Below are 17,862 nucleotides of genomic sequence, written 5' to 3' on the forward strand. Positions count from 1 at the left end.
GCTGAAGTTGAATGGTTCTACAAAGACCTACTAAAGACCTTCTAGAACTAACACCCCAAAAAGATGTCCTTTTCATTATAGGGGACTGGAATGTGAAAGTAGGAAGTCAAGAGATACCTGGAGTAACAGGCAAATTTGGCCTTGGAGTACAAAAAAAAGCAGGTAAGAGGCTAACAGAATTTTGCCCAGAGAACACACTGGTCATAGCAAACACCCTCTTCAACAACTGCTGGTAATGAGGCAGGAAGCTACCTGGTTTTTCTATAGTTGCAAGGGAAGAGGATTGTTGAGATTACCCACCCAATAACATCTTCAAGGTTAAGCACTCAGATTTCATTACTAAATAGGAGCAGGAAGAAGAAGAAAGCCAGAGAAGTAGCTCAGTAAGGAATGGATTAACTAATAGAAGATGGGCATGCAGTCTTTTGCACATATAGTATATATAAAGTACTTGGAGAATATTAGGTATTTGTTCAAGGAGTAAATAATCAACCACACACATTTGAAATAGAAAGGGTAAACATTACTGAAGGTCGGAAAAAGAGAAAAAGTAAATGTGTTATTCGTTAGAGAAGGCATTTTCCCGGAGAAATGAAATCTGCTACCTGGCAGACAAGTCAGGGCCTGAAAGGTCATTTCAAATATCCAGGAGTCAAGGAAACCACTTATCATTCAGCCTTTGAAAGTCTTTTATTTTTTAAATTCCTGGAATAAAATCGTTCCTGGTCTTTACATTCAGCACTTTATTAAAGACACTATTAAAAGCACAGAACTTTGGGGTGCACTTGATTTCTCAGTTCAACAAAGGAGATAAAGAGGAAGGTGGTGATGGCGGGGCGGGGGAGGGGGTGGAGTAGGGGCAAGAAAGGAGTCCCTGAGAGGGATTTTCACTTGTTCATGGACTCACCAGAGGAAATGGCGGGTAAAAGCTGAGCTTCCTCAATTTCCTGAATTGTTTCTAAGTGAAACGAAGAAAATTTGAAAAAGCCAGTTCTACCAGCAAAAGTGTGGCAGCGAGGGAAGAGAAAGGAAGATGATAGGATGAGTAAAAGGTAAGGAAAAGGGGAGACCACCACTGAGAACGATGAGGAAGCCCACCCTGAAGCTATTTATAGTCAGACTCTCAAGCCACGAGGTTTCAAAAAAACCCCCAAAAGACTACAGTTCACTGCTCTCCAGATGATCCATTCATTCCGGAAGCCACAACTCGCTCGGACCATGATTGCCTAAGAGAGCAAAAAAAGAGAAAGGGACAGCAAGGCCTACCCCAAACAAAGGAATGGTTTTCCAGCTGTGGACAAGGGCAACACAATGTTTTGTAGAAGCTAAACGGAGGAATTTTTATTAGGCCCTTTTTTGGACTGTATTTTAAGCACCTCTCTTTCCATTTTGCAGAAAAATGTGGGCGGGGCTTCGGGTCTGGACACGCCCAGGGGCGTCACGGCTAGCCTGGTCGTTCCCAATCAGGTCCGAAACATCACTATATAAAACACCGCCTTGGCACGGTAACTGTCTATAGAGACTCGACTTGCAGATATGTCTGGTCGTGGTAAAGGTGGTAAGGGCCTCGGGAAAGGGGGTGCTAAGCGCCACCGCAAGGTTCTGCGCGACAACATTCAGGGTATTACCAAACCCGCTATTCGTCGTCTGGCTCGTCGTGGTGGCGTAAAGCGTATTTCCGGTCTCATCTATGAAGAGACCCGCGGGGTGCTGAAGGTGTTTCTGGAAAACGTGATCCGGGACGCTGTCACCTACACGGAGCACGCCAAGCGCAAAACTGTCACCGCCATGGATGTGGTTTACGCGCTTAAGCGCCAGGGACGTACCCTTTACGGCTTCGGCGGTTAAAGTTGTACTCGCCTGTTCATTTTCTTAAAGGCCCTTTTTAGGGCCACCCACTAACTCTAATAAACGAGCTGTAGGCGCTAAAGCCGTTAGGTTGTGTGGGGAGCATTAACTTATACTTATAATTTGAGTGGTCACAACTTTCAGTTCTCTAGTATTTTACCAGCAGTGGCGGATTTTAGTTTGACATGGTTTCCTGTGTTCCTGTAAGCCAGGCACAATAACCTTGTGTTGACTGCTCTCACTTCAAGGATAAAGTAGCATCACAAGCAGTAAGGCTAGCAATAACTAAAATATTAAGTCGTTTTAAGGGAAAAGGTAACCAACCCTCGCTTTACTAAGCTATTAGATTCTTAATCTTTCAGAGCTCTGGGACAGAACGTGGTGGCTGGGTTGATTTAAACTAACTTCATTGCCTCCACCTAACACTCCTTTCATGTTATTCAAACTTGTCAATCATAACATCCTATATCTAAAACACAAGACGCTTGGAGATTCTCTAGGCCAGCTGTCCCCAACCTTTTCGGCGGCAGCGACCGGTTTTGTGGAAGACAGTTCCACGCGCTTGGGTGGGGGGATGGTTTCGTGATGATTTAAGCTCCTTTAGAAACTCCAATAATTTGGCCGCGTGATGCGAAGAGCCCACCCATCGGAAAAGATCCTGATGCTGAGAAAGATTGAAGGCAGGAGGTGAAGGGAGCGACGGAAGATGAGATGTTTGGATGGTATCACTGACAACGGACATGAGTTTGAGCAAACTCCAAAGGACAGTGAAGAACAGCGAAGCCTGGCATGCTGTAGCCCATGGGGTCGCAAAGAGTAGGACACGGCTGAGTAACCGAAGAGCGACGAATATTTACTGTGCACTTTATTTCTCTGGAGGAGGAAACGGCAAACCACTTGAGTATTCTTGCCTGGAAAATCCCATGGACAGAGGAGGTTGGTAGCCTAGTCCATGGGACCAGAGATCCGGACACTCCTGAGAGACTAGCACACTTTATCCTTACTTTTATTTCATCAGTTCCACCTCAGATCACCAATTAGATCCCGGGGGTTGGGGACCCCTGCTCTAGAAGATAAGTTTAGGAATTTGGATACATCCTGCAGGCTTTTTTTTTCTTTGAAAGCCAACAAGATATTTCCTCCCTCACCACATAATCCTAGGGTCCGAAGTAGAGGCGGGACAATACGTCCTAAACCCAAAAAGAATGGGCGTGGAAGGGCGGGGAGGCAGCAGTCTATTGTCCAATCAAAACGCGAGGTTCGCTATATATTTTGGGACGACCAAGTGCTCCCATCAGTGTTAGGTAGTTGACACTACTTACCAATGGCGCGGACTAAGCAGACGGCTCGCAAGTCCACCGGCGGCAAGGCGCCGCGCAAGCAGCTGGCCACTAAGGCGGCCCGCAAGAGCGCGCCGGCCACCGGCGGCGTGAAGAAGCCGCACCGCTACCGGCCCGGCACGGTGGCTCTGCGCGAGATCCGCCGCTACCAGAAGTCCACCGAGCTGCTGATCCGCAAGCTGCCGTTCCAGCGGCTGGTGCGCGAGATCGCGCAGGACTTCAAGACCGACCTGCGCTTCCAGAGCTCGGCCGTGATGGCGCTGCAGGAGGCGTGCGAGGCCTACCTGGTGGGGCTCTTCGAGGACACTAACCTGTGTGCCATCCACGCCAAGCGCGTCACATCATGCCCAAGGACATCCAGCTTGCCCGCCGCATCCGCGGGGAGAGAGCATAAATTTTATGGCCCCTCCAACTAACACATACCTACCCCCAAAGGCTCTTTTAAGAGCCCCTCAACTGTCAGCATAAAGGAGCTGTTCATTGTCGAGTATACATGTTACCAACAAATGAAAAACGCCTTGAATTTTAAGTGAAACGTATTGTGGACACGATACTGTGCCACGTCAATACTATGCATAAATGACTGTATCCTGGGCTCCTAATCAGTTTATTGAACTATTTCTAGGGGAAGCATTTTTTAAAGTGATATTTAATCCTTGGCTAAAGGAAGTGACTGAAGTGGCCCATTCCTTGTTAACTGGTGCTTTCTACAGATAGTTCTATAATGACAAATGCAGCGCCTTCCCCCCCACCTTTTGCCAAGCAGTATCATACAACTTGACTCCAGATAATGTCTCTCCTGTCTCGCTGTTGCAGGAAGAAATAGTGGTCGAGGTTCAAGCTTCACAGCAGCCAATTGCCCAATTACTCAGCTTCTCTTTGGGAATCACCTAGAACAGTTGTAAAATGTGGCAAATGAATTAGTTCGTAGACCATACTAAGACTAGTTCCTGGCACTAAATGCTCAGTGAATGTTAGCTCCACTATGCCTCTCTTCTGTAAAGCAGACACTCCGGCCCCCCAACCTTCCCAAGTTTTCTGAAAGTTTTCTGATTGAAACAATGGGAAATGCTTGATTGGAACATTTTCTTAAGACCTCCTTTTCTTTAGATCTGGGTTTGCATAATTCTGAAAAAGGCAGACCTGTAGGAATAACATGAACTATCTGAGGAGGAATTCAAGACCGTGAAAGCCATAAAGTAAATATTTTAGGTTTTGCAGGTAACATATAGTCTCTGACACATCTTAAAAATATTCTTAAAAATAGAAAAACTCTTACCTTGGCCATACAAAACTAAGCCCTGTCTAGATTTGGCCACAGTAGGCTGTAGTTTCAACTCCAGGAACCCCTGAAGACATGAAGTGTGTCAGCCTACAGGTTTTCATAAGAAAGAACTGACTGTGGAATGCATAAGAGACCCTAATCATCATTGCATCCATGGACAAAATCCTCTCCAAGCATCCCCCTCTCAATAAATAACAAACATCACCCTCCATTTCACCTCACAGTCACTGCCTCAGGTCCCTTGGATGTTAACGTTTTCCTGAGTTCTCTTAAAATTCTATAACCTCCACTTACTCCCTTACTATCCAATCCACACTTATAGTCAGAGGCCAATTATTTTACTGAAAGATGCAAGTCTATCTCCATTAAATATGCAGAAATATCAACACTGAGGTCCTACAAAAGACGGTGTTCCTGACCATTCAATTTGTTAAATGTTGGTGGAGATGGAGTTTGAGGGAGAGCGGTGGAAAGTGCTGAAGCTCTAAAAGAGGAAAACAGCTTCTGAAAGACGGAAAGAGACCCATGCCATCTAAACAGCATTTCCAGTGTTGCTGGAAGCCCCTGAATAATTTTTAACACATTTCAGGTGTTTTTCTAAAATTCATCTCTGGGTTAAAAAAATTTCTTATTATTTTAATGGATTTGCTTATAAATTAAAGGGAAAAGGCATCTCATTCAAAAACATACTAAATCTGTTTGAAGATAGGTCATTGGATTCTGAAGCCAAAGCAATTACTATTGCTCATGGAAGAAGTCACTTTGACCACAGAACTAGTCCGAGCCGCGAAATCCCATTCTCTAAAGATATTGGCTCCTGGAAACTCCTTGGAAGGCAAAACCGGTTTTTAAAGTAAAATCTATATGCTTAATTTGTGGCTGTAGGCAACTGGCCGACCTGCACCTGTGTTACTTGCTGCAGTTCGAAGCAAAGTTTAAGCAAAACCAAGGAATCTAGTGTCTTTCCTCTTGCAAAAATAGAAGGCCGAACTTGGCGACAAAGCCTTTTAAAAAACATTCTCTTGATATTTACTAAAACTTTATTGCAATATGCAACTATGTAGCTCGATGCCTTAGGTCCGGTGGATCTATAGGAAAAGCTGAAGGGATTTTTAAAAATATCTTTCATTAACTGCGCGTGATTCATAAAAACACAAACAAGTAAGTGAACTTGGAGGCTGTTTTCCTTCTTTGAAGCTTCAAAGAGTCAAATTCTGTACCACTGTTTTTAACATTTAATCAAATTTTGGGGACTAACAAACACAAGTTTGGGAGTGCAACCACGGCAGGCGGCTGCCTGAGGGTGGTGGATCGGACGCTCCACCAATCACAGGGCAGCACCGACTTATATAAGCCCGGGCCGGCGCAAGACGGCATTGCAAAACTTGCTCTTTGGAATTTGAGTTTCTCTGCTTCTAGCAGGTTCTCCTTTCGCCATGTCGGAAACCGCTCCTGCTGAGACGGCCGTCCCGGCGCCGGTGGAAAAATCTCCTGCCAAGAAGAAAGCAACCAAGAAGGCCGCGAGCGGTGGGGCGGCGAAGCGCAAGGCTACTGGGCCCCCAGTTTCCGAGCTGATCACTAAGGCTGTCGCTGCCTCCAAAGAGCGCAATGGCCTTTCTTTGGCTGCGCTCAAGAAGGCACTGGCGGCCGCCGGCTACGATGTGGAGAAGAACAACAGCCGCATCAAGCTGGGTCTCAAGAGCCTGGTGAGCAAGGGCACCCTGGTGCAGACCAAGGGCACCGGGGCTTCCGGCTCTTTCAAGCTCAACAAGAAGGCGGCCACCGGGGAAGCCAAGCCCAAGACGAAGAAGGCGGGGGCTGCTAAAGCCAAGAAACCCGCAGGGGCAACTCCTAAGAAGCCCAAGAAGGCTGCGGGAGCGAAGAAAGCCGTTAAGAAGACGCCTAAAAAGGCGAAAAAGCCCGCTGCCTCTGGCGTCAAAAAAGTGGCCAAGAGCCCCAAGAAGGCCAAAACTGCGGCAAAGCCAAAGAAGGCTGCTAAGAGCCCCGCGAAGCCCAAGGCAGTGAAGCCAAAGGCGGCGAAACCTAAAACCTCCAAGCCTAAGGCAGCAAAACCCAAAGCTGCAAAGGCGAAGAAGGCGGCTCCTAAGAAGAAGTAGGAAGTTGGCGCTTGAGAAGCAAACCCCAAAGGCTCTTTTCAGAGCCACCCAGAGATCTCTGGAAACAGCTGTGCACTGTGATCTGGTCTGTAGCCAAGAAAGCATTCTTTCCCGTAAATATTTTTTCCCAATTTTCTTCGACCCAGTAGTCCATAGGGCTCTCTTTTTAGCAGCAAACTAGCACTGACAGCCTGGTGGCTGCAGTCCATGGGGAGGTTACTAAGAGTCGGACACGACGGTGCCTAAGAAAGAAATGGCAACCCAGTACAGTGTTCTTCCCTGGGGAAACCTAGTGATTGCCCAGCAGCAGCACTGACAGAGCACTGCTAGAGACACAAGTTAAATGAAGACTACAGTCCCAGCTCCTCAGCAGAAAAAGTAGGTGGCTCTTAAAAGAGCCTTTGGTTTGGAAGGCGTGGCTCTTGATGCCTTACTTGCCCTTGGCCTTGTGGTGGCTCTCGGTCTTCTTGGGCAGCAGCACCGCCTGGATGTTGGGCAGGACACCGCCCTGAGCGATGGTGACTTTGCCCAGCAGCTTGTTGAGCTCCTCGTCGTTGCGGATGGCCAGCTGCAGGTGGCGCGGGATGATGCGCGTCTTCTTGTTGTCCCGGGCCGCGTTGCCCGCCAGCTCCAGGATCTCGGCCGTTAGGTACTCCAGCACCGCCGCCAGATACACTGGGGCCCCGGCCCCGACCCGCTCAGCGTAGTTGCCTTTGCGGAGCAGCCGGTGCACTCGGCCCACGGGGAACTGGAGCCCGGCCCGCGAGGAGCGGGTCTTGGCTTTGGCGCGAGCTTTGCCACCCTGCTTACCACGTCCAGACATACTACAACCCTTCAAGACTTCAGCAGAAGAGGCTAAAGTGAAAGAAAACTGCAAATTTTATAGCTGCAGTTGGGCGCGAAAAAGAAGCTATTCCATTGGGTAAAGTTGCAGTTAAAGTTGCAGAATAAATTGTAGGTCCTTTAAGTGAGCGTTTTCATTGGACAAAATTGAAAGTGATGTCACTACGAGTATTCGCCAATCAGACACAGAACGTTGCAAAATCTAATTTGCATATTGAATTATAAAATGGACGCGCTGGGAGATCCCTCTATTTCTCTCTGCGATCTTGTAATTCCTCAGTCATGCCTGAGCCAGCCAAGTCCGCACCGGCCCCGAAGAAGGGCTCCAAGAAGGCGGTGACCAAGGCGCAGAAGAAGGACGGCAAGAAGCGCAAGCGCAGCCGCAAGGAGAGCTACTCCGTGTACGTGTACAAGGTGCTGAAGCAGGTCCACCCGGACACCGGCATCTCATCCAAGGCCATGGGCATCATGAATTCCTTCGTCAACGACATCTTCGAGCGCATCGCGGGCGAGGCGTCGCGCCTGGCGCATTACAACAAGCGCTCGACCATCACATCCAGGGAGATCCAGACGGCCGTGCGCCTGCTGCTGCCCGGGGAGCTGGCCAAACACGCGGTGTCCGAGGGCACCAAGGCCGTCACCAAGTACACCAGCTCCAAGTGAGCCACTGGCTGCTTGGTCAGGCTCCAACACTTAAAAGGCTCTTTTCAGAGCCATCCACGGTTTCCAAAGAGAACTGGCACTTAGTTTATCTAACTTTGCTGCTGCTGCTGCTGCTAAGTCGCGTCAGTCGTGTCCGACTCTGCGACCCCATAGACAGAAGCCCACCAGGCTCCTCCGTCCCTGGGATTCAACAGGCAAGAACACCGGAGTGGGTTGCCATTTCCTTTTCCAGTGCGTGAAAGGGAAATCGCTCAGTTGTGTCCGACTCTTAGCGACCCCATGGACTGCAGCCTACCAGGCTCCTCCGTCTATGGGATTTTCCAGGCAAGAGTACTGGAGTGGGGTGCCATTGCCTTCTACCTTTAGAAGTAGATAAAAGCAGTATTGGGTTTCCCCAGTGGCTCAGCAGCAGAGAATCTACCTGCAATGCAGGAGCCGCAGGGATCGATCCCTTGGTCGGAAGGATCCCCTGGAGAAGGGCATGGCACTCCACTCCAGTATTGTTGCTTGGAGAATGCTATGGACAGAGGAGCCTGGCGGCCTACAATCCATGGGGGTCGCAAAGAGTTGGACACGACTTATTGACTGAGCACGCATAGAAGTAGGTATGTCCTACCTTTAGATTTTTCATGTAGTTTGATGATGCTGCATGTTCTTAAGTTTAAATGTTTCACCTCTTTTGGTAATGGCACTTCTGTTCACTTTTCTACATGGTCAGATTCTATAAGGGAAAAATCTAGAACATATCAGTTTCTTTCTGAGTCAGCTCCACAGTTCATTTCACTCATTTCTTTACCTTTTCTCCCCCTTGTAATAAGGGAGAAATCCTAAATGAAAAGGCAATCTTTGAGACCTGAAGGAGAGTAGTAGGATGGCATTTTCTCTCCCAGTTCAGTTCAGTTGCTCAGTCTTGTCCGACTCTGTGACCCCATGAACCACAGCACGCCAGACCTTCCTGTCCATCACCAACTGCCAGAGTCTAACCAAACCCATATCCATTGAGTTGGTGATGCCATCCAACCATCTCATCCTCTGTAGTCCCCTTCTCCTCCTGCCCTCAATCTTTCCCACCATCAGGATCTTTTTAAATGAGTCAGCTCTTCGCATTAGGTGGCCAAAGTACTGGAGTTTCAGCTTCAGCATCAGTCCTTCCAGTGACCACCCAGGACTGATCTGCTTTAGGATGGACTGGTTGGATCTCCTTCCAGTCCAAGGGACTCTCACAGTCTTCTCCAACACCACAGTTGAAAAGCGTCAATTCTTTGGCACTCAGCTTTCTTTATAGTCCAACTCTCACATCCATGCATGACTACTGGAAAAACCATAGCCTTGACTAGACGGACCTTTGAGGACAGAGTAATGTCTCAGCTTTTTAATATGCTGTCTAGGTTGGTCGTATCTTTCCTTCCAAGCAGTAAACATCTTTCAGTCTCATGGTTGCAATCACCATCTGCGGTGATTTTGGAGCCCCCCAAAATAAAGTCAGCCACTGTTTCCAGTGTTTCTCCCAGAGGATGGTTCAGTCTCCCAGTGGTGGTCCTTTAGTCGCTAAGTTGTTTCCCATTCGCTGTTATTTCCCACTCTTTTGTGACCAAATGAACTGTAAGCCGCCAGGATTCTCTGTCCATAGGATTTTCCAGGCAAGAACACGAGTGGGTTGCTATTTCCTTCTTAGGGGGATCTTCCTGACCCTTAGGGATTGGACCAGCATTTTGTGCAACACAGGCCAATTCCACTTAGCCTCCAGGGAAGCCCATATATGTTATTCAACTTCAGTTATATGCTATTTACTGCCTACTAGTTTGGCTTCCCAGGTAGTGCAGTGATAAGAATTCAGACTCGAGGCTGGATCCCGGGGTCGGGAAGATCTCCTGGAGGAAATGGCAACTCACTCCATTATTCTTGCCTGGAAAATTGCATGGACAGAGGAACCAGGCAGCCTGCAGTTCACGGGGTTGCAAAGAGTCAGCTGTGATTGAACAAGAGCATGCACTCTGAGCCTGAAAATTGTTCTTTGTTATTACATTGAAAGATCAGGGAAGTGAGCAAGGATTAATATGTATTAGGCCTTGAAGACCTACCAGCACCAAATTAACACTTCCCGTTACTTAATCAGAAAGACTTAAAGAGAGTAGAAAACACAATGTTCACTCTCTGTTTCAACATTTTAAATACCAGAATCCACATACTACTTAGCAATAAATTTCCATGCTCCCAATGGTATTTAGTACAGCTGTGAAAAAAAATACTAGTTAACTAATGTACTATTTAACTGTATGACCCAGAGAAGATCACTCTGTGGTGAAATATTTATTATACTTTTTATTTCTCCAATTAAATAATTAGTTATTTTGTTGAAAGAGAAAAAATCTATGTAATGTCTTTTGCATAGTAACATTTGCAGACCTCATCCAGCTTCCAAGAACACACTTGGAAGCAGTGTATATCATCTCATAAGGTCCTAAGAAAACTGGGGCTGCATTATTATCTCCATTTTACAGGAGAATCACGATGTTAGGCTGTACTCTGTAGTCCTGCAATCCCCCAACCTTGAGACCAAAGAAAATGTCTGGAGACAGCAACAGAGACATCAATAGTTTATTGGCTAGGGTATCTTACAGGTCTGAAGCAGAGTTCTAGAATGACTCCCCACTGTGTACCAACAGCAGACAGGACAAGGCAGCAGTCTTCATGGGGGTAGGGTGGCAAGGTGTACCTGTTACAGTGGGAATGGATGTCATGTGGGCTCTCAACTACCAGGAAAACCAACAGATGACCTCCTTCACAATTCCTTTGGTTAACAACCATCGAGGGTTCTCTCTATTAACCCAGTATGCTAGAGGTGTTCTGTTCTAAGAATATAACAATTACTGGTTGAAACAGGGGGCAGGCACTTAAGAAGTTTAATCTCTATGATTAAGAAAAAAGGTCAGTCCTATCCTATGAGTGGGATAATGTAAAGCAGGGGCTTTTCAAGCAGGGAATGTACAGAGAGCAAGAGAACAGCCATTTTGTGTGGCTTGATCATACATATGGGTTCACTACAGTAAAATCCAACATACCCAGCTAGCAAGTATTGGCATAACTTCAGTCTCAAATGGTTTTCCGGAGCCTATGCTAGTTCTGCCTGGGGTTTCTACTTCTACCTGTTTAGGTTGCTTTCAGGTATACTCTTATTAGTTCAGCATATCAGAATGACCTACTTTGGTTCTCTATTCAGTTTTCCCATCTTAAGTATTTTATTCTCATATATTTCATTTGCTTTATCTCCTTATACATCTGTAAGTTTTTTTTTATTTCATTTGCTCTAATATTTTGTCATTTAGGGGGTTGCTGAATGTCAGAGTTTATGTTATGGCTCTTTACTCAACGATCTGCCTTCAAGGAGTAAATTATATGGCATTTACATCTTGCTTTTGGCATATGGGGGAAAAAGTCACGTTAGTTATTGGCTGCCATGTATCAAGTGCATATTATCTTTAGATACTGTGCATTAACTTTTCAACATAAGGAGGTAAGTGCTAATAGTATCTTTGGTCTACAGGTAAAGAGACAGAGGATAGGGATTGTAACATTATATTTGTGTTACTGGCTGATATGTTACTGTTACCGGCAGATTTCCTGGGGACTTAGACATTAAAGTGTCTGCCTACAATGCGGAAGACCCGGGTTCAATCCCTGGGTAGGGAAGATCCCCTGGAGAAGGAAATGGCAACCCACTCCAGTATGCTTGCCTGGAAAATCCCCTGGACGGAGGAGCCTGGTAAGCTGCAGTCCAAGGGGTCGCAGAATCGGACAGGACTGAGCAACTTCACTTTCACCACTGGCATTAACAAGGTACTCCTGTCTGGGTGTCTGGGTGGATAAAAAAACAGAAAATTGTTTTTTCACTCTTCTTGAATCTAGAAGTCTGAGATCAAAGTGCCAAAAGGGTTACTTCCTTCTGAGAGCCATGAGGGAAGGATAGGTTCTAGGCCCTCTCCTTAGCACAGATGGCCATGTTTTCCCCCTCTGTCTTCACATATGTTCCCTCTGTGTCTGTGTCCAAATTTCCTCTTTTAAGAGAACACTGGTCATATTGGATCAGGACCCAATCACTCTCCAATGACCTCATTTTAATTTAATTACCTAATTAAAGACTCTATCCCTAAATATGGTTACATTATGATAGGGGGAAAGATAAGATTTTTCCCCATTAAAACTGCCTTCCTTTAAGTAGAACAGCCCATAGAAATCAGGACCTTATGACTTCCTTCCCTGGACTAGGCCTAGTTTTGGTCCTTTAGAATGAGAACAAAAGAAGCTAAGAATAAGGATGGGTTAATGTTTAAATAATTATGTAGATACATAGCATCCATTGCAAATAATTAAACAGCATTCAGGTCTCATCCACAGTGAAAGTTTAAGCCTTTCACTTGGAGAAATCTGAATTGCTGACCCTCTGGGAAAATGAATATAAAGGGTCTTCCCAGCTGGGCTGCTGCTTCAGGGAGGGACCTCTTGTCAATTTCATTACCGCTACCGCTTTCAAGACAGAAGTGATGGTCAGATAAGAGATACAAGTATAATTCCATGTCTTTCACAGCAGTTTCTGTGGGCAGGTTTCTCTGCTCCTTGGTAGCATGATGTAACAGCAAATTGGCACACATTTCCAACAGATGAAATACAGTCTGTGTGCAAGCACTATGTGAATTTAAGTTGTAATTTTCAAACACTGTCTTTTGGAAAAGTTAGAAACAGGTTTCAGGTTTTTTTATTTTTTATTTCAGTTTTATAATCAACAGGCAGACTTTGCTATACATGCTGTTTCCCACAGGAAAGGCAAAAGTTATTAACTGTATGATGATAGGAGTAGGGCTACAGGACCCTCTAAAGAGAGCTGGACCAGTGTTTGCCAAAAAAAAAATAATAAGCTGTCCTTTTTTTTCTTTTCTGTTCTTGGGAACAAGAAGGACAAACTTTTTTTTTTCTCCCAAATAAAGAATGGCAACTTTTTCACTATTAAAACAAATACAAATGGTGGCCCATCTCCATTTGTTTATTTGTTTTGAGAGAATTTAATGATAACAAAAGACCACAAAATACATCCCTTTTACAGTGATGGCCACTACCATGAGGCTTAAAAACTGACTGTCATTGATCCTCTAGCTATTTAGACAAAATATTCCCCTTCTCTGTGCATTAGTTTGTTCATCTAGAAAACAGATATGGAATGAGAGTGGCCTTAAAGGACTATTGCAAGCTTTCACCTTCCTACATAGGATGGACTGAAGTCTGAAACAGAGCAGCAGCACATGATACAGATAAATGGCATCTATTCTTCTATATTTCTTACCTCCATCAAATTACAACTGAAAAACTATTCAAAGTCATGGTTTGTGACTTTTAGAAGTCTATGTTCCACGGTGTGGCCACTGCCAAAATTTAACACTAGGTTTGAAGGAAGCAACAGCTACAGTCTCACGTAGCCTATGGAGATAAGCATTCCACCTTAAGAAGTCAGGATAGTGTTCAGGGATTTTCCTCCACCAAGATTTTGGATCCAATGAAAATGTATCGGAGGACTGTCAGGATGACAGAAGTGAAGAATCCAGTGGACGTTGTTCTGAGTACTCTGATGAGTTTAATTGCACTGATGGCTTCAGCAGGATCGCGAAGTGATGGATGTGGTTCTGGAAAACAAGGCATAAGTCAAAGTTTTGGGGAAAAAAATGTGATCACAGAGGTGATAGCTTTGATAAAAATGTCCTTGATAGTGAGGTGAAGGTGTCTGAATGTTAAGCTCTTCAGTGTGAACTCTGCAAAAATACAGAGCCAGATGAAATGCCTAACATTCAAGAAATTTGACTCAAATACAGCATGCACTTTTTTGAGATGTATCCAATTTCCATGACTGAAGTGATGGAGCACGCATGCACAGTGTTGGGGATGGCTAAGGTAGAAGCTGATACACAGGATAATTTAAGACTGCCTTGGGAATTAGAGCTTGGATGGATTTCCAAGAATGGAAATCATTAAAATGCAATTTGCTCTCCTGAAATGAAATTTTAGTGAACAAAGCATCAGTGAGATTCTCAGGAAGATCTTTTTTGAGACATGATCCTATAGCATCACAGAGGTTAAGTTTTCCCTAATATAAGTACAATAAAACCTTAAGAATGCAAAGCCAGGCACCTTCTGGGGAAGAAGACACTCAACTCCATGACATAGGGCACAAAGATTTGGGACAAGATGACACACCATGTAAATTTCTTATTCAGTTCATTACATAGTATTTGTTCCAATAGCTTATTATCATGGATTCATGGCTTTTTATATGCCAAACTATTCCAGTGGTTGCCTATTAATTGTTCCGTTTAAATCTCAAGTTAGCATTACTTTCAGGTTTTCTTGCCTCTCTCGTCTTAACTCTATTTTTCCTCCAGACATGGGAGACTATCTTTGTGTTGAGTCAGCATACATATTTTACACCCATCAGGATTTCCTTTGTCTCAAAACTTGTAATTAGTTCCTCTTCAAGGACTTTAGATTCCTGAATAGAGGTGGAAATCTCCAGACCAAGATTTATGTTAGACTGCTTTGTGTGATGCCTGGCTGCCTTAGAGAACTTAGAACACTGCAATAACAAACTTTAAAAAAGTTAAAAAAATGTATTTTCAAAGGCTAAGGGCCTGTTACTCTTTTCACTGAGAGTTCTTAATATTTTCCCAAAATAAAATTTTTTCAAATCAGAGTCTTCTTGAGCCGATAACTTCACTCTTCTCTGCTATTCTTCTCTGCCATTCAACGTCACCTCACATTCTCAAAACACTGTTCCACAAGAACTAACTAGTAAAAGACACTGATATCTTTGACCTATATGTTAGATGTAACTCCAGATTCACATCACATATACATATTCCTAGTATTAAGGTGTACCTTTATAGTGAACATTGTCAATTTATGCATGAACGGGCCATGCCTATACTCTCAAATTTATATTCTGCATTATTTTCACAATTAAAGCAGACAGGATATAAAGTCATTTTTAAAGAATTAAAACATATTTAAAAAAAAGATCTTTAATTAATGTATATTTTTCTTCATTCTAAGCACATGAGGAAATCCTCTGGGAAATATTTTGTCTGTTTTAATATAACCTACATTAAAATTATTCTTTTTAGTATGCCTAATATAAAGTCAGAAAGTTGAAATTATAAATCACCTAGTGTTAAAAAAATAGTTTCCAAAGATGTAGGCTATACCTATTAATTCTGAATGTGAGGTCTTAAGCAAAGATTGAGTAGTTTTCCACATAGTAAGACTTTAAACTTTTCATGGCTACTCATTTATGTCTTGGCATATGGCAAATTAAATGTTAGGTCACCTATACATTTTCATACGCAATATGAACAAATGTTAATTTTTGTATCAAGTGGTCACTTGATAGAATAACATACTTTTGGGGGGGAAGCATTGCCACCTTGATTCCAGGTAAAGACCAAAATAATTTTAAACATGCCATTCCTAAGGGCCTAAAATGAAGAGATGGAATTTTATCTTCCTGAATTGACTATAGGGGAACAGTCCTTCTCTATTAAAAAAAAATGTATCCCAATTAATACAGCAAAAGTAAATCCCAGAGACATGCTGGAAAAAAAGAAAGAAACCAGGGTTTGGAGAAAATGGCAGAGTTCTTCCCATAAAGCCGCTTGGCCCAGAACTCTCCGTTAGGATGGAGTCACAGGCGACACCGTTAGTAAATTTCAAACTGCGCGCGCAGCGTCTGGATTGGCTATCGACAAAACGTGGCACCCGCGTTAACTTAAATTAGATTCTCATTTCCGTTTGTTTTGCTTCTGCCCTTTTAACTTAATACTTGGCACATTTAAACTCAGGGAAAGGGGGAAAAAAGCCAGCAGCGCTCCCCAAAGAAAACACAAGTGAATAATACGATTTGTAACTTTCTTACTGTGTTCCAAGGAACTCATTACTCAGGCACACAGACGTTAAAATTAAGGATGCAGAGGACAAGCCATGGTCAACGAAACCTTTTGCCAACTTCAAACGTAAAGGAGAGCTGATTTTACTTTGGGACAAACGGTATTTTGCTTTCTTTACTACATTTGTCTGATAATGAACCTGACTCTTCTCGACAGAAACACAAAAACGTCTCCAGCGTTGCTGCAGCACCACCTACATTACAGAGGAAGCAATTTCTAACAAGATCAAAGGAAATGTGACAGAAAGAATACCTAGTGAAGACAGAAAAGATGGCCACCTGGAAGCCAAAGAGAAGCCTATGAAGAAACCATCCCTGTTAACAGCAGTCTTGGGCCTCTGGCTTCCAGAACTGTGACAAATAAATTTCTCTTGTTTAAGGGAAAACAAAAAACTAGAACTTATTACTTTGCAGCATATTAAGAAACACCTACTGTATAAAGTGAGTGCCAGTTCTCTTTAGAAGATTGAGTGGCTCTGAAAAGAGCCTTTGGGGCCAAGGCTTACCGATCACTCCGTGGCGGGCCGGCTCACTTGGAGCTGGTGTACTTGGTGACCGCCTTGGTGCCCTCGGACACGGCGTGCTTGGCCAGCTCCCCGGGCAGCAGCAGGCGCACGGCCGTCTGGATCTCCCTGGATGTGATGGTCGAGCGCTTGTTGTAATGCGCCAGGCGCGACGCCTCGCCCGCGATGCGCTCGAAGATGTCGTTCACGAATGAATTCATGATGCCCATGGCCTTGGACGAGATGCCGGTGTCCGGGTGGACCTGCTTCAGCACCTTGTACACGTACACGGAGTAGCTCTCCTTGCGGCTGCGCTTGCGCTTCTTGCCGTCCTTCTTCTGCGCCTTGGTCACCGCCTTCTTGGAGCCCTTCTTCGGGGCCGGAGCGGATTTAGAGGGTTCAGGCATGGCCGGGAGTTTACTGCCAAACAGCCCAAAAACCACAGAAGGAAGAAGCTGTAAGAACCCGCTTCCTTCACAGCTTCTTAAAGGAGGAAGTGAGTAATGCCAGGCGTCTGATTGGTGGTGAATGCTGGAAGCGTCACATAATAGTTTTGTCCAATTAAAATAAGCGTATTTCAAACTCATGGTTTCATTGGGTTAGGTGAAACTGCAGCTTTAGCCAATGGTCCACCGTCATTTTCGCGCCCATTAAAGACTATAAGTAGGCTAGGTCTGGTTTTCTGCACTCATATTCCGCATTTGTGAGATTATACCTTCGTCATGTCTGGTCGTGGCAAGCAAGGAGGCAAGGCTCGTGCAAAGGCCAAGACCCGCTCCTCACGGGCCGGGCTCCAGTTCCCCGTGGGCCGAGTGCACCGGCTGCTCCGCAAGGGGAACTACTCCGAGCGGGTCGGGGCCGGGGCCCCGGTGTATCTGGCGGCGGTGCTGGAGTACCTGACGGCCGAGATCCTGGAGCTGGCGGGCAACGCGGCCCGGGACAACAAGAAGACCCGCATCATCCCGCGCCACCTGCAGCTGGCCATCCGCAACGACGAGGAGCTCAACAAGCTGCTGGGCAAAGTCACCATCGCTCAGGGCGGCGTCCTGCCCAACATCCAGGCCGTGCTGCTCCCTAAGAAGACCGAGAGCCACCACAAGGCCAAGGGCAAGTAGAAGCCTGGCTTAGAACTCAAACCTGTCCAAACCAAAAGGCTCTTTTCAGAGCCACCCACTTTATCAGGAAAGACCTGTACTTTCAAAATCCCATTGTTTCGGATAGCAAGGTGTTGCTAAGCAATCCTGTAACAAAGTTCGCTAAGTCACTTAAAATTGTCTTCTAA

At 45.1% G+C, this 17,862-nt stretch overlaps 6 protein-coding genes and 1 pseudogene across 6 annotated transcripts; 5 read left to right on the forward strand and 2 right to left on the reverse strand.

Moving 5' to 3' along the window:
- The first annotated feature begins 1,503 nt into the window (after positions 1–1,503).
- LOC110123632 (histone H4) lies at positions 1,504–1,898 on the forward strand. The gene has a single exon (XM_020871723.2). The coding sequence runs from the start codon at positions 1,537–1,539 to the stop codon at positions 1,846–1,848; it is 312 nt and encodes a 103-aa protein (XP_020727382.1). The 5' UTR covers positions 1,504–1,536; the 3' UTR covers positions 1,849–1,898.
- A 1,263-nt stretch (positions 1,899–3,161) lies between these two features.
- LOC139033665 (histone H3.1-like) lies at positions 3,162–3,644 on the forward strand (annotated as a pseudogene).
- Positions 3,645–5,639: 1,995 nt separating this feature from the next.
- LOC139033670 (histone H2A type 1) lies at positions 5,640–7,430 on the reverse strand. Its single transcript, XM_070463119.1, has one exon. It carries the CDS (start codon positions 7,411–7,413, stop codon positions 7,021–7,023), a length of 393 nt encoding a protein of 130 aa, XP_070319220.1. The 5' UTR covers positions 7,414–7,430; the 3' UTR covers positions 5,640–7,020.
- On the forward strand, positions 5,910–6,645 carry H1-5 (H1.5 linker histone, cluster member). The gene has a single exon (XM_020902937.2). It carries the CDS (start codon positions 5,910–5,912, stop codon positions 6,588–6,590), a length of 681 nt encoding a protein of 226 aa, XP_020758596.2. The 3' UTR covers positions 6,591–6,645.
- Positions 7,431–7,705: 275 nt separating the features above from the next.
- Positions 7,706–8,102, forward strand: LOC139033662 (histone H2B type 1-C/E/F/G/I). The gene has a single exon (XM_070463110.1). The coding sequence runs from the start codon at positions 7,716–7,718 to the stop codon at positions 8,094–8,096; it is 381 nt and encodes a 126-aa protein (XP_070319211.1). The 5' UTR covers positions 7,706–7,715; the 3' UTR covers positions 8,097–8,102.
- A 2,578-nt stretch (positions 8,103–10,680) lies between these two features.
- LOC110143302 (histone H2B type 1-N) lies at positions 10,681–17,091 on the reverse strand. The gene is made up of 2 exons (XM_070463116.1): positions 16,584–17,091; positions 10,681–13,768 (listed from the first exon to the last, which is right to left on the reverse strand). Exon 1 carries the CDS (start codon positions 16,985–16,987, stop codon positions 16,607–16,609), a length of 381 nt encoding a protein of 126 aa, XP_070319217.1. The 5' UTR covers positions 16,988–17,091; the 3' UTR covers positions 10,681–13,768; positions 16,584–16,606.
- A 59-nt stretch (positions 17,092–17,150) lies between these two features.
- Positions 17,151–17,732, forward strand: LOC110143303 (histone H2A type 1-D). Its single transcript, XM_020902943.2, has one exon. The coding sequence runs from the start codon at positions 17,303–17,305 to the stop codon at positions 17,693–17,695; it is 393 nt and encodes a 130-aa protein (XP_020758602.1). The 5' UTR covers positions 17,151–17,302; the 3' UTR covers positions 17,696–17,732.
- Positions 17,733–17,862: the final 130 nt, after the last annotated feature.

This window comes from Odocoileus virginianus, unplaced genomic scaffold (genome assembly GCF_023699985.2).
Source record: "Odocoileus virginianus isolate 20LAN1187 ecotype Illinois unplaced genomic scaffold, Ovbor_1.2 Unplaced_Scaffold_29, whole genome shotgun sequence".
In the NCBI taxonomy this organism is placed as follows: domain Eukaryota; kingdom Metazoa; phylum Chordata; class Mammalia; order Artiodactyla; family Cervidae; genus Odocoileus; species Odocoileus virginianus.

Excerpts from the sequence above, each read along its gene's own strand:
- LOC110143303 (XM_020902943.2), top strand. The coding sequence starts at position 17,303 with ATGTCTGGTCGTGGCAAGCAAGGAGGCAAGGCTCGTGCAAAGGCCAAG.
- LOC139033662 (XM_070463110.1), top strand. The coding sequence starts at position 7,716 with ATGCCTGAGCCAGCCAAGTCCGCACCGGCCCCGAAGAAGGGCTCCAAG.
- LOC110143302 (XM_070463116.1), bottom strand. The coding sequence starts at position 16,987 with ATGCCTGAACCCTCTAAATCCGCTCCGGCCCCGAAGAAGGGCTCCAAG.
- H1-5 (XM_020902937.2), top strand. The coding sequence starts at position 5,910 with ATGTCGGAAACCGCTCCTGCTGAGACGGCCGTCCCGGCGCCGGTGGAA.
- LOC139033670 (XM_070463119.1), bottom strand. The coding sequence starts at position 7,413 with ATGTCTGGACGTGGTAAGCAGGGTGGCAAAGCTCGCGCCAAAGCCAAG.
- LOC110123632 (XM_020871723.2), top strand. The coding sequence starts at position 1,537 with ATGTCTGGTCGTGGTAAAGGTGGTAAGGGCCTCGGGAAAGGGGGTGCT.